We start from the raw sequence: 16,011 nt of genomic DNA on the forward strand, positions 1-16,011 counted from the left end.
TATATAAAAAATGTCTAACACTTTAAAAAAAAAAAGTTGGCATGCCATTTTGAAGAAATAATTAATTTACACATAAAAACGAAATTTCAAAATTTTTCACCAACCCGTTTTCAAAAAATTGATTTTTCAACAAAAAAATTTTGAAATATTTTTTAAAAATCCAAAAATGCACTTTTTGAAAATTTTCTAAAATTTTAATATAACCTTTATCTAAACGCTTTTGCATACAAAATTTCGTTAAAATCGGGCTAATTTTGTACGAGATATGCAGACCACAAAAAAAACCGTTCTATGACAGGTACCGTTAATAACGGTACAAAAAATATTTTTTTTATTTCAAAATTTGGCTCTTACGTGTAATACTACACACAAAAATTTTAATCAAAATCGTTAGAGCCGTTTTTGAAAAAAATTAACTTTTCTATTTCCGTTATATGGCAGGTACCGTTAGTTTTGGTCATAAAAAAAAATTTCAATTTCCCCTCTAGGGAATCACCAAAAACTGCTAACTACCAAATTTGAAGAAAATCACTTCACTCGTTTAGGCTGTAGCTCGAGGTATATACAGACAGACAGAGAGACAGAATTAGCGGACCCACTTTTTTGGCATTCTCCATCATCGTAATGTCATGTAAAATTGTTATCTCGAGTTCGATTTTTTTTACGAATCCTAAACTTGCCCTATAGTACCTACAGCTGTGTTCAAAATAATAGTAGTGCCTGCATCAAAATAACATTTTTTATAATTACGGTGCTTCTACGGTTAAAAATTTAGTTTCTTTGATGTCAAAGTTTGTAACGGTCAATTACTAATAAATGTATCATAGTTTTAAAATGAAAAAGAAGGTTCCAAATAATTTTTCATTGACTTTTGGTTGTTCTTTCTAATTTGACCTGTTCAAAATAATAGTAGTTAAAGTTATTTTTGAAGAATTTAAAAGCGGTTTATAATAGAATATTTATTTTTGGTTTAAAAGTAAGTACTCATATAATATGAACAATTTTTCAACAAAAAACGATTTGTTTCGGTTTTAATCTATTTAAAGTTCGAAGAGCAAAACACTGCAGTTCGGATAACGGAAACTTTTACGAAAGCTGCTTGAAGAAGGGAAAACCTACTTGGAAATTCAAGGTTATATAAGGATGCTCCCCTACAATGGTAGCCAATGCAATAAACTCAACGAAAAACCCGAAACGTGCGGTAGAAAAAGAAAAAAGACCGTCGTAGATGACAGGCGTACTGTCCAGATGAGCAAAGCTGAGCCTTCAGCATCGTCGTTTCGAATCCAGAAGGCTTTAAGCCTGGATTGCAGTGCAGTGAACATTCGGAGGCGACTGTTAGAGACTAATTTGTACGCTTGAAGTCCACGAAAAGTTCTGTGAAACATGTTAAAAAGCGTATCCAGTTTGTAAAAGATTACATAAACTGGCCAGCGAAGTAATAGCGTAACATATTGTTTACTGATGCGAGCAAATTTGTCCTCTTTGGTGGTACTGGATCTCCAGAATACGTCCGACGTCCACCCAATACGGAATATGTTCCAAAGTATACGACGGAAAAAGTTAAACATGGAGGGTCGAAAATTTTAGTATTTTAACATATTTCTTTGTTAACAGCGGTACTTTATGTGAACTTCAAGCGTACAAATTAGTCTCTAACAGTCGCCTCCGAATGTTCACTGCACTGCAATCCAGGCTTAAAGCCTTCTGGATTTGAAACGACGATGCAGAAGGCTCAACTTTGCTCATCTGGACAATACGCCTGTCATCTACGACGGTCTTTTTTCTTTTTCTACCGCACGTTTCGGGTTTTTCGTTGAGTTTATTGCATTGGCTACCATTGTAGGGGAGCATCCTTATATAACCTTGAATTTCCAAGTAGGTTTTCCCTTCTTCAAGCAGCTTTCGTAAAAGTTTCCGTTATCCGAACTGCAGTGTTTTGCTCTTCGAACTTTAAATAGATTAAAACCGAAACAAATCGTTTTTTGTTGAAAAATTGTTCATATTATATGAGTACTTACTTTTAAACCAAAAATAAATATTCTATATTATAAACCGCTTTTAAATTCTTCAAAAATAACTTTAACTACTATTATTTTGAACAGGTCAAATTAGAAAGAACAACCAAAAGTCAATGAAAAATTATTTGGAACCTTCTTTTTCATTTTGAAACTATGATACATTTATCAGTAATTGACCGTTACAAACTTTGACATCAAAGAAACTAAATTTTTAACCGTAGAAGCACCGTAATTATAAAAAATGTTTTTTTGATGCAGCCACTACTATTATTTTGAACACAACTGTATATCGCAAGTAAAAATCAAAGTAACATTAATTTACAAAATTTTCATAAGAAAATTTGGGTTCAAAATTCAAACTTGTTGAAATATAGAGGGCGTTCCACACTTAAGCCCCAAAATATTATATTCGTTTAATCAGGAATAAAATTGCGTATCTTTCCATAAAATTTTCAGGGTCAAATAAAGTTGGATACTGCCAATATCCACGCACAAACAAACAAAAAATACTTTTTTTTTTCAATCGGACACAACTTTTTAACTCTCTTCATATAAAAAAAAAAAGATTTCCTAAGGCTTCGCTTCACTATATTTTTTTTAGCCAAACAAAATAATTAAAAGAAAAAAAGAAAAAAAAAAACAAATATGATTTCCTGCCATATTATTCATACTTCAGTGAAGTCTTACTTAAAACACAAGAGCAAACAGGAATAACAAAGAAAAAGAGTTGTCATATATAGGATGAGAGGAGAAGTGTTGTTGCAGTAGTTAAACCAAAGTCAAGAATTCCATAAAAAAAAATAAAAACTTGCAATAAATGAATGGCAAAGAAGAACAATCTATTAAATCCATGACGACAACATGTAGTTGAAGGTAACTATGGAAAAAAAAAAAACATAAAATAAAAATTAAACTTAAAACTTCTAGGACTTCTTTTAACATGACTTTGATGGGCAGTCAACACGGCCGGCGCACAATGGGATTTATTTTATTCTTCTTCTTCTTTAATTTTTTTTTTTTTTCTTTGCACATTTCATTCAGCAAAATAAACTTTCATCGTCTGTGAGTTTTATAAGACTGTTGTCGGTCTTAAGGAACAGGTTGTTAGGCAAAAATAGAAATAACATTGACCACTGAACAAGTCAAGTGTCACTGCCTCTTATTTTGTTCAAATTAATATTTAAAAAATACTAAAATGTAGTAAAAAAAAAACTGTAACCTTTCAAAATATCATTCCAAGACTCTGCATTATAGCAAAAAAAAAAAAATTCTATTGTCGTATTTCATAAGATACAAATCGTGCATTTAAACTGCATTTATATAAGTGCACTTTCCCATCCCATGAACACACAAAAATTTTGCAAACAATAAAATCTCAACTAAACTTCTTTTACTTAGATACAATATTTGTATTGTACCTAAAGTTTTTGAATGAAATATTTGTCGGAATGAAAACCGTTCGTGACTCCTACTCTCCCATGTTTTTGCTGAAAGATTCCCACCAACCAAGAAAAAAATTCTTTTATTCTCAAACAAACAAAAAAAAAAATTTAATCACGATATTAAAGTGCAGGAATTTCACCTTTTTCAATTTTTTTTTATATTTATTCCTCTTGAACTATAACAAAAGATTAGATACGTTTTTGAAAGACATCTATTAGAATGAAAAAAAAAAGGGCACCTCGCGTGAACGTTTTTGTTCATGCTCAAGAGAGACTCACACGCAAGTCAAGGTGTGATTGTGAGATGGAAATCGGCGTGTTTTTCTTTTGATTTTGAAGTAGTTTATCTCTAAGAGTACTTCTCTAGATACTTCATCTTTCAAGTCAAGAGGGTGGCCGATCTAATAAGATCACTTAAGGCAGTCCTGCAATGATTCAAAGTAAATCATGTCTGGGTTTTTAATAGCTACTGAATGGCAATGAACATGTTTATATTAACATAACGAAAAACTCATCATCATCATCGGTAATTTATTTACTCGTAGATTGGAAGGCTTATGATGACAGGAGGAAGATTAAATTGTTTTTTCATCCTTCAATAGATTTACTTCTTTATTTGATAGCGATTAATAAATTTATCACATGCAAATGGTGGAACGTAAAATAATTTGATTGGGTTCCACTTGCGTTCTTGAAGCACTGCACACAATTTAATTATAGCGTGGGGGGTTTCAAATCAGTACTTATTTAATGTACGTATATTTTAGTCTGTTTTCCATAATTTAAAATTATATTTTAAAAATTTTCTTTAGTTTTAAGGTAAATATCCTTTTACTTTTTTCTCGATTCGAACTAATTAAGAATGCAACCTTAGTTGGAAAATCTTGTACCAGAAGTCAAAAAATTGTTTTGCAAAAATAATTTCCATATAATAACTTATTCAGTACATCGGTAACTTGAGTTGACACTTTGCTTATATTTATAACACAGTACATTATACTACAAAAAATGTGTATTCAGTTAAGGGGGGAAATCCCTCTGAAAATTTTTATTTTTGCATTAATTTTTGTTTGCCTTATAAATTCATTTATCAACCGAAGAAACTATTTTCAGTGGTCTAAGCCTTAAATAAAGCCTCAAATGCCCCAAGATAGTCCCGAAACCCATGCCCATTGAGACTTTAAACGCTTTTTCCTCAAAACGCGCTTATTTCCGCGCCGTGCAACGTAACTCAAAAACTAATGAAGCTATCGACTTGAAATAAATTGCAAATTACTCTTTAATTTATTGGCCATTGCATGAACCTAAACGGTCAACAAAATTTCTACAATAAATATTTTTTTAACAATTTGTTTTTAAAAAAACATTGTGTTTTTTCGTTTTAATGGTCTCTAATTTTTATTTTACACTTTTTTTTACTAAATTTAGGTTCATGCAATGCGTATAAATATATTTTATTTTTTTTTTTTTGATTATAAATAATTTTCTGGACCTGGACATTGCACGGCGCAAACTCGAGGCGTCAACTTTAAAGAGCTGTAGAGCCGCCATTTTGTTTTTTTTTCGTACTTCAAAAAAATTTTATCAATACTTTATAATGTCAATAATATCACATACTTTCCCAAATTTCAATAAATGCTTTCAGTTTTCCAAAAAAAAATATTGAAAAAGCTGTCGTCCAGAGGGATTTCTCCCTTAATACAAATTTGTTGTAGCTAAAAATCTGTACTCAGTATCAGTCTACATTTAGTACAAAGAAATAGGCACCGAAAAATCTGTACTTTGTACCTAAGATTTCTGTACTGATTTCTGTACTATTTGCATACCTTTTCCCATCAGCTTAGAGCCGTTAAATAAATTCTTCATTAAGAAGTATTTTTTTCATGGGTTACCGTTTTATTTATTAAAAAATCCATAAAAAAAAAAAAACTGTTTAAATATGGAACAGTATACTTCTCAAAAGGAGAGTACCTACCTATTTACTAGGTCTTATTTAAGGTTCTTTGTTTGGCAAATTTTAAGTTTTTTTAATAAGAACATATTAAAAAATTCTTCATATGGTTTAAATTAACAAAAATTAGTTAAAAAGAAGTTAATTTGAAGGGTAAAAAAGTTAGTTTTTATTATACTAACTTTGATATCTAAATGCAGTTTTTTTATTTCTGTGGAACTTAATAAGAAAAAACCAACAGTTTTTTTTTCATTTTTTTTATACATATAAAATGGATTATCGTAAACTCAATCTGTATACATTTTGAATATTTGTTTTTGTTGAACAATTAACTGTTTTATTTCCCCCAAACAACTTGCCACCCCTTCACTATTCCAATTGGATTTAAAAGAAAAAGAAGTAGATATTATACAAAGTAACCTGTTAAATTTATCTTTAAAAAAAAAACAATTTCTACAAAGAAACAATTTTTGTGAATTTTTCTTTTTTTTTATCCCACTCTTTATTTGTTTTTTTTTTTTTTTTTAATGAGTTTAAGGATCCATTTTCAAATATAACAAACATCCTTCAGTGTTTCAGGTAGTCGAGTCGACAACCGTCAAGTAACTATGCCAACTACATAATCTAATTGAATTGAAAATCTACGAGTTGAGAGAGTAGGAACTTTCGTTATATTTTCTTCAATTCAGACGATGATGACGATGATGGTGGTTCCAATATTCTCTTTTAGAACTCCCAAAGGCAAGCTATTCTACCATCCACACTTACAACCACCATCGAATTCAGCGTAATGCGCGGATGATGTCGCTAGGTAACCGTTTTTGATTGCGCGCTTCAATGTGAAATATGAGATCCTTTTTTGCGATTCAAACAAAGAGCACAGACTCTCTAACTGACAGCAGCTCTCGGGGTTCCTTTTTTTTTTTTTTCTTCTTTTTATATTCTTCCTGATGATTTTCTCGGCGGGATTATCCTTAAAGAAAATAGTAGATATATCTTTATATAGGAATATTTTATTCATGATGGAAGATGGGATGGTTTTTGTTTGTTTTCGTAATTAATTTGTGGAAGACAAATAAAATAATAACAACGCTGGAATTCTATTTAATTTTTGTTCAATTATATACCCGCATAAAGTAGTTACCTATTTAAATTGAACCGTGATCTAAATTTAATGCACTGATAGAACCAACATTCAAATGAACTGTCAATCAATATATAAAATTTATGGTATTCAGATTCTTTGACCTGAAAAAAGCTAAGATTTCTCAACTATTTAGAGCCCACAAAAATAATCATAAAAAATAATAATTATTGCAAACCCCTGTCAATTGTTTGATGAAACATAGAAAGGCCATTAGGATGATCTTCAACTGTCACTAACTGACAGATTTTTAAGAAAAATACGATAGATTCCACAAACAGTAGCTAACAAAAATGTACAAGAGGGCTTGATCCTTTTCTTCCGGCTCAATGAGTTTATCATTTCTTTCTTATTACCTTGTTGTGGTTTTATATTTTCATTTTTTGTTTGCAAAAAAAATCGAGTGTTTAATCCTTAAAAAGGATGTTTTTTTTTTTTTAAATAAAAAAAAAATTGAAGATAAAGTCAAGGATTTGATGGCCACATGCAGGCACAAGGTATATACCATAGTGCAACAATATGAGCAACAACTGCACTTTTGTCCTTTTTTTATTTTTTGTGTGTTTTTCTTATTAAGAGTATGTGGGCGGTCTGGAAAATTGTGTAATGAATTGAGGGTAGCAAAGACTTTAATCCCCGATTTTAAAAATGTGGTTTTTATACAGACAATAGAAAAGGTTTAACATCGGGCAATGCCTGCATATCTATAGTTTTGATTGCATGAGGAACATTCTGCTGGTTATGAATAATATTTCTTTTAAAATTAATATAGACAGTTTGAGAGGAAAATTTAGTTAGGTACACGAAATTCCAAAGTTTTAAAGAGTAAAGACGTAAAACTGTAAACGTAAACTGTAACGTAAAAATGAAATCATAGGAATTTTCAACATTTGCTGAAAAATAAGAATATTTTTGTTGAAAATTAATCAAATGTTGAATTTTTGTTTAATTTTCAACATATTTTAACACTTTTTGTTGGGAAATCAATAAGATTAATTAAAATTAAGAGCGCTGATGAATTATCACCACCGTATTTTTTTTATGAGAAATGATTTTTTTTTTTGTCTCCTATTCAACAGTTTTGTCTGAAAATAAAGCATTCTTGCTTAAATTTCGTACACGTTTGTTCAATTGTTAAAAAAATTTCTGAAAAAATGAAGGGAATACAAAAATTCAACATCCCGCAGATCGTATTTTTTCGGATATCGTTTTTCTTTCTTCTAACATTTTTTGTTTAATTTAATTTGAACTTTTCATTATCTCGTAATCCTGTTGAATATACTCAATAGAATATATGTTTTCGACCGAAAAAATAATTCAAAAATATTTCGATAGTTTAATATATAAAAAATACGATATAATTTTTATATCTCCAACAAATATGGATACATATATCGTATTTTCTATAATTCAAATTTTTTTATTGAATACAATTTCCTCTGTTTTTTTTTTTTTAATCGTAATTATTTGTTGAAAAAAGAGCGAGGAGGCAAATTGTTATCTCCTTCTCTTACGGGATACGATTTTCATTCGACATTACTTGTTGAACTCTCATCATTACTTTTCACATACGTCGTCGGTGAAACCAGAAAAGTGTGTAACTCCATTATTAGCAAATTTTATAGGAGAGCATTAAAACCTCATCGTTTTGAAAGCATTTGTATGTTTTTATGTTTATAAGGAACGGTAGATATCAGGTTTGGCTAATAGATGGCATTCAAATCTAATTTTCAGAAAATTTTGAGTTACACACTTTTCTGGTTTCACCGACAATTTATGTAATTTTATTTTCTGTCGGCTTTTTTTTGCTTTAAGATGAAAATTCACACTAAAATAAAATGAAGATCACTTTAAAGTTAACAGAATTTTAGCGGATTCCACTTAGTTTAAGTGGAAGTCGTATTGTTTTAAGAGGGTGGTATTTGAGGTGGGCATCATGATATTTTAAAGCGAAAATTTGTTCACTGTGTGAGTTATACGAATACTGTATAGCTGTTTGGGTAAAATGCGTATTCAATTTGAGTCTTTGCAGTGTGCAGCTATTAAGTAATTTTTTTCAAACTTCAAAGAAATTTGGTGCCATTCTGAAAAAATGATTAATCCACACATAAAAACAAAATTTCAATCAAAATTGATTTTTCAAAAATACAAAAAAAAAAAAACCAAAACGCATTTTTGAGAATTTTACAAAATATTACTATTACGCAAAAGCTTGAGAAAGAAAGAAGAAAATTCTCCCCTTCCGAATTACACAATATCCTTAAATACCAAATATGAAAGACATCGGTTCTCTAAACTACATTTTTTGATATTCCAAATTTTATCGTGGATATACAATATACATACATAGATACAAAAAGGATTATAACTTTATTTATGTGCCTGTAAAACTAACATCATCGATAAATTTGACTGTAGAACTTATTCGTTGACGAAAAAGAAAAAAAAAAAACATTTTACCACCAATTTGTTGATATTTTATTTTTAAAAATTTCACTATGGCAACTTCGATTTCAATTGATGTTCATCGATCATTCTCTTCCTAACTAGTCTTAATGTCCAAATTGCATCAGAAATTCGACGTATTGATGCTGATGATTCCACAACTTTTATTTCAACTTCTTTAAATTCTGTTTGCATCTTTTTAAACCTGTCACCAATGGTTGTAAAATACACATAAATCAATCCAATGACAAAAAGAATGAAGGCAAATCCAATTAAGATAATATTTGTAGGAATATTTTCCATAAATTCCCATGAATTTAAATTCAAAATCGATTCCATGATGTAAATTTTGATTAAACACACGTAAATTTGTGATAATTTCAAAATACACAATTATTATTCAAGAATAATTTAAAAAGCAGAAACTTGATAATTTTGAAAATTCTGTTTCAATAGAAAACTACTTGATTGCTTACTGATTGAAAATCATGATTAAGGCTAAAATTACATTCGTAAAGTAAGAAAATGCCTAAGTTTTTTTAGCTGAATTTCTTTTTAACCTAAGGATAACGAAAAAGAGCCTCGATTAAAATAGAATTGTTTGCATAGAATCCATTATGTTCTGCATTTCACTTTTTTCCAAATTCACTTACCGAAAGTTAAATAATAATAATAAATAAGGTGTTCAGCATTTCACTCATTTACACTTTCTGAGCGAATTCAATTCACTTTGTTTCTATTCGTGAATTGGTGCATTTTTCAATGAATCTGCATTTTTTTGGACAAAATATTACCAAAACTTATTTTTTTTCTTGTTTTGTTAAGTTTATTTTTTATTATTCTAGTACAAAAGTCATAAAACGCATGAGGCATGAAATATCGTCATTCATCACTTTTTTGGATAGGTACACTCAAAATTACGCATTGCCTTTTTGTTCGCCAACTCAATCTCTATTTTTCTCTTTAATTAATGTTTCTATTACAATTTGTAATAATATTGCAATTAATTGCTTCAAACGCAGTAATTTGACTTTAGAAACAAAATTAAAATGGATTAGCCCTCATTTTTGACAGTTCGAAATAATTTCGAAATCGATCGAAATGTAGAACATGCAATTTAATTTCATGTGAAATTGAAAAGTGATTTCAATTCACTTTCGATCGAATTGCGGAACATGGGCGAATGTTTCAAATTACCAATTTATTATTCGAAAACAAACTTACCTTGTAGTAATCCAGTGTTGTAAAGTTGTTAAAACAGGGTACATTATACAACATATTCTCCTGGTGGTGTCACCAAACACCTATACACTATACACACCCTCCAATCCCCTAAAATCAATACCGCTACACAAACCAATTTAATTTAAAATAAAAGTAGTAGATTTTTGTTTACAATACCGAATAAAAAATGGTATCACTTTTGTAAAAAATTATAAACAAACAGTTCTAAAACTACACACAGAACTCATGTCAAAATCATATTTATAACTGCTTACAAGTATTTTCCCGACGGTGAAACGTCAAAAAAACATCCGTCAATCAATAGAACTTCCGAATTATTAGCGATACTTCCGAAAAAAAAAATTAGAACGCACATCAAATTCATTATTCTGTAACGTCAAAAAAAATCATAAGTAGAATATGAGATAATTATGACCCACTTTTGACATTTAAATGCACTTCTCTTTTTTTTTTTTGTTTTCTGATGTAACAAAACTGACAGTAGAAAAAAAGACACACACACAAAAAAATGGATACGTTTGTTTTTATTAATTCCGTTCTGTTTGAAAAATGATCCGTATATTTTGAAATGCAGCACTCAATTTGTCACCCAGTTGTCCGTCGACAATACTGCCGATGACGCCGACTTGGTATATCGTTTTGTTTTTTTAAACTGAGTTGATTGTGGTATGTCATTAACAACTAATTCCTCGTTTCTTGTCCAAAATAAAGGAACAAGTGTGTCATTGTTTTTAATTTTTTTTTTTTATGGTATTCTTGATGATTAATTTAGCCTAATACTGTTGACATACATTATAATAAATTTCAAACAACAACAAAAAAAATTGTTAATTCCTTGGGGATGAATATAATAATAATTAATCAAAAAACAGAGAGAAGGAAAAAAATGCCATGCGAATTAAAAAACACACAAAGCGAGAACAACACCATTCAGCGGAACAAACGCGAAACAATTGAGCACAAACTGCGGAAATTGTGTTTTGGTTTATGGTTATGTTGTATGTGTTTGTAAAAGGTATATATGCGACACGACCGACCGCATCACGAATGGGGCGATTTTGCATGTGAGAGCCTCCTGTCAAGCCTGCCTCCGAGTATTGTAAGTAGCAGCAGAGCACAAGTCAATATTATACTGTGGTCAGCAGCAGCGCACACACTGCGTAGCGCTGTCAGAGTCGGAAGTGGTCAGCGTCAATTGGCCGTACCTATACCTAACATGTGCGGAATCAAGCGATACACTATATTGAATTTGAATATTGAATGGTTTTTTTTTTTTTTTTTCTTTCTGGTACATAAAGTAGCGTTTATGATTTAGTTAGCGTAAGCGTAGTGTGGCGTATACGCAACATATTTTATAATAAATGTTTGCTGCACGATTGAATTGAGTGACTGGTATGACAGTTCTGTTAAGTGTCACTTTAATGTTAAGACAGAGATAGATAGTGAGAGAGAGAGAGAATAATACTTTATTTTATTGAGTGAGCTTTGTTGCTTTTGTTGTAGAGTATTGTATACATATGTTGGGGTGATTTTTTATTCATCTATTAATATTGTTTTGGCTTAGGGCGTTGATGTTTGTGCTTTTCACAGGAGGATTTCTTTGATTGTATTGTAGCGTTTTTGTATTAACTTTAGATAATGGAGGGTTGAATTAGACGCACGAGTGAAATATTGAGTGATTTGCCATTCATCAAAGTGATTATAATTTTGTAAGGTAGAAATTAATCCATTATGATCTATGTAGGCATTGGATTGTTGATTTTTTATTCATAGAATATAGAATAGGAACAATTAATACTTAAGCTGTTATTGTTTTTTTTTTTTTTTTTTTTTTGAAAAGAAAAAATTAAAACAAGTTGAAGTTTTCGAATATAGGTCATTTGAATTTTGCATAAAGGCACTTACACACCAAAAGGGCAGTGGCGTATTGAGGGGGGGCTCAGTGGGCTCAAGCTCCCCCCAAGCCTCCAAAATCATGTTATTATTTAGCTGATTTCATCATAATCTACATGATTAACTGAAACTTGTTCGAAAATCTTAGAGATTAAGAGGCAGCTCAAATATTCGAGCCCCCTCCAAATTCTGAAATGGTTGTTTGTGTTTGTTTGAGTAAGTGCCTTAGTTGACGTTGAAGTTTGGGATAATTTTGTTTAGGATTTCAGTCCAATTCAGAATTCTTCAAATATTTTTTTTTTTGTTAGGTATTTTGACGTCGAATTACATCACCGTTAAATTTTGCAAAGCTTCTCAAGCAATCACGCCGTATTTTATTGGCTTGAGTATATTTATTTTTTTCAAGAATAATATTTTTCTCAAAGATATTGGAAATAAAAATTTTTATATCTTTTTTTTGATTTAGATTAAAAAAGGAACATATTATGAAAAAATATATAATTCGGATTAAACATCAAAAAGAATTTCATTGAAAATTAGTTTTTGAGACTTTCACGGTTCTGCATTTCACTTTTTGAGCATTCACTTGCCGATAGTGAAATTAGGTGTTCTGTATTTTCTCACTCATTTAAATTTTTTTTTTTGGATTGAATTTAATTCACTTTTTTTCTTTTCGTGAATTTGGTGGCTTTTTTAATGAATCTGCAATTTTTTGACAAAATATTTAATTATCAAAACTTATATTTTTATTGTTTTGTAATGTTTATTTGTTGTTAATTTAAAACAAAATACATAAAACACATGAGGCATGAAATATCATAATTCATCACTGCCTGTGCGTTGTAACCCCATTCGCTTTACACTTTACTTATTAATTTTTCTTTGAAAATTTGAAATAATATCGAAATCGGAAAAATTAAAAGTTTTAAAAAAAAGTTAAATTTTGGATGTTTTTCCTAATTTTGAATTTTTTTTTTGTTTTTTCTTGGTTTATCTTAAATTTAAACGATATTTATCAATAAAATGTTCAAATAAACTCAAAAGAATTTGATTTTGCTCTTAAAAAAGTTCAAAGAAGTAAGTCATTTAGACCTGCAGAAATATGGTGTTTTACTTCATCTCAAAAATTCAAACCCTTACAACAGAAAAACTGCTTGATGAATAAGTCTGAAACTTTGCATAATTATTTCAGGTATATTAAGCTTCAATAAAATTATACCTCAGTTCAATCTTATCACCCATAGAAATTAAATAGCGGTAAATTTTCTAAAAAACCGTAAAAATGCCTATTTTGATAGCTTTTCTAAATTAATCTAAAAAATAAGAAAACAATTTTTTTAACAAAGCAAACTTAATTTCTTTGTAGAAAATTGAATGAAGTTTTTAAATGTGTCCTTGAATATTCTGTACAGTGATCCGTTATTGAGATATTGATAGTCAAAGTCAAAAGTATGGTTTTTGGTTTGATGACTTATATTGCAGTCTAAAAAAAATCGTAGAAGTTTGAAACAAAATGAATCTCAAAGCCAAATAAATAGCTTTTCTAAAAATAATAATCATTTTTTCAGAAAAAATTTTTCCACTTTCTTAAGAGAAAATTAAAAACAAACAAAAATTGGAAAATTTTTGTTTTTTAACAGTTTCAACGATTTAGCTATTTTACCGTTAGAAAGAAAATATTTTAACATTTAATCCTAAAGAAGAATAGAGCTTTTACACGCTTTTTATTTTGTCATGATGCGATCATTTTTTACTGAGATACAGCCTATCGAATATCACTTAAAAAATCACGATTTTTTTTTTGTTCCCTTAATTTTTTGGGCTAGTGTAATTCAGTTTTGACAGTTCGAGGCATTTTCGAAAGTTTCGAAATCGATCGAAGATCAATTTCAATTGAAATTGAAAAGTGATTTCAATTCACTTTCCATCGAATATCGGAACATGAGCGTTTATATCGAATAAAGTGATGAGTACAGCTCAAAAACTAGACGTGATAGGAATAAATCTGTAAGCAAAATTCGAACGAAATAAAGTGTTTTTTTTTAAGATACCTCGCTGTTTGTGTAAAATGTTTGGAATACAAGAACTTTGATAAAAACACTATTTTGAATGTGAAGGAGGACATAGTAGTACGAAGTCAAGAGCAGTAAAATGCTACTATACCACTTTCAGAACTGCAGCACATAGCTTTTCTGTCGATCAAAGATGAATAAAAATAATTATTTTTATCAATAAACAAAACCGACTTTCATGGATCAAAACTGGGTTTTATGGTTTTTCTAATACAGCCCTATTCTGCTATTCGATTCACGTGAAAGTCTAAAATAACATGCGTTTAAATGGCGGTTAAAATAAAATGTTCACACAAAATTTTGTCTGAGGATTACTAAAACAGAGAGAATCAACGTCTTGCTATCGAAAGACATAAGTTTATGTATATGGAAGACAATTCGACGTGGTTAATGAATTAAATCTTTCGATTCACGTGAATCGAATAGCAGAATAGAGCTAATAGTTTCTATGGCCAGAACGAAATTGAAATGGGTAGCCAGCAGCTTTCCAATACAAAAAAAATATCAAAATTGGTTCACTCAGTCCAAAGTTATGAGGTAGCAAACATTAAAAAAAAAAAAAAAACAGACGAATTGAATACCTCCTACTTTTTGGAAGTCGGTAAAATAAGAAAAAAAATTCATACATTCACCATATAACAAATTTTCAAGCCCTTTTCAAATTTTTTTCTGGGGGAGCGGGTCATAATTCTGCTTGTCAAAATTCTGTACGACAAAATTCTGTAGGGTCAAAATACTGTAAGACCATAATTCTGTACGTCATTATACTGTAAATACAAAATTCTGTACGTCAAAATACTGTATCAACAAAATACTGACATGCAAAATTCTGTTTTGTAAAATTCTGTACGGCAAAATACTGTATATCAAAATTCTGTAAAAATGCTGTAAAAAAATAAATTTTGATGTACAGAATTTTGAAATACAGTATTTTGACCAACCAGAATTTTGCTATACAGAATTTTGACCCCAACCCTTTTTCTGGATACGCCACTGCAAAAGGGTATATGGTTACGGTAGCACTACATGGTTTTTTCTTCCTTTTATTCGGCACTGTTATGGTCTCGATTTCGAAGGGATCAAAACTCTCCCACTTTCACACTAGTGATCCACCTGTGGTTCGCTGGGCTAACCTCAGAGGTCGACGGCGAACATCCCTGTTTTGTATTGTCTCATTTCTGACACTAAATCAATGCTGATTTCTTACGTCACCAAGTGCCAGGTGATTTTATGCCTTCCTTCTCACTTCTTATTGGAACGTTGTATAATATTGTGTTTTTGACAACGTTCTCAGGTCTCTCCTTTAAACAAGGGAGTGTTCTTTTTTTTTTGAGGGGGATAGCAAAAAAAAAACAAGTACCATTAATTTTTTTCCAAAAAAAAACTCAACTACCTACCAAGTTTAAAGAAAATCGAATCAGTAGTTTAGGTATCGAATCGTAGGCTTACCCTTTAGTTTCTAAATCGTAAGTAAAAATCTGTAGTTTTTGGAAAATGAGGTTCTACCAATGACAAAAAAAAAAGCTATTTTTACCGGCACCTGTCACAGAACTGTTTTTTTGATTTCCAACATTCTCCTTAATTACTTAACTGATTTCAACGAAAATTTTTTTTAAAAGTGTTTGAGTTATTATAATATTGAAAAAAATGTTTTTGGATATTTTTGAAATACTATAATCAATTTTTTGAAACTTGAAGATAATTTTTTTTTAATTTATTACCTACCTTGATGACCAATCAAATTAAAAGTGTCAAGTCAAATAATAATTTCTTATAATAATTGCATTGTAATTTGTTT

The 16,011-nt window shown here is 29.9% G+C and overlaps 1 protein-coding gene across 1 annotated transcript in view; it reads right to left on the reverse strand.

The window, feature by feature from the left end:
- Positions 1–11,427, reverse strand: part of LOC129913107 (developmental protein eyes absent) — a 74,258-nt gene extending 62,831 nt beyond the window's left edge. Inside the window, exon 1 of the mRNA XM_055991604.1 lies at positions 10,228–11,427. Coding sequence (XP_055847579.1) covers positions 10,228–10,281 — 54 coding nt within the window. The 5' untranslated portion in view covers positions 10,282–11,427. The remainder of the gene's footprint in view (positions 1–10,227) is intronic.
- Between the last annotated feature and the right edge of the window lie 4,584 nt (positions 11,428–16,011).

The sequence above is a fragment of the Episyrphus balteatus genome, chromosome 3 (genome assembly GCF_945859705.1).
Source record: "Episyrphus balteatus chromosome 3, idEpiBalt1.1, whole genome shotgun sequence".
NCBI lineage: Eukaryota > Metazoa > Arthropoda > Insecta > Diptera > Syrphidae > Episyrphus > Episyrphus balteatus.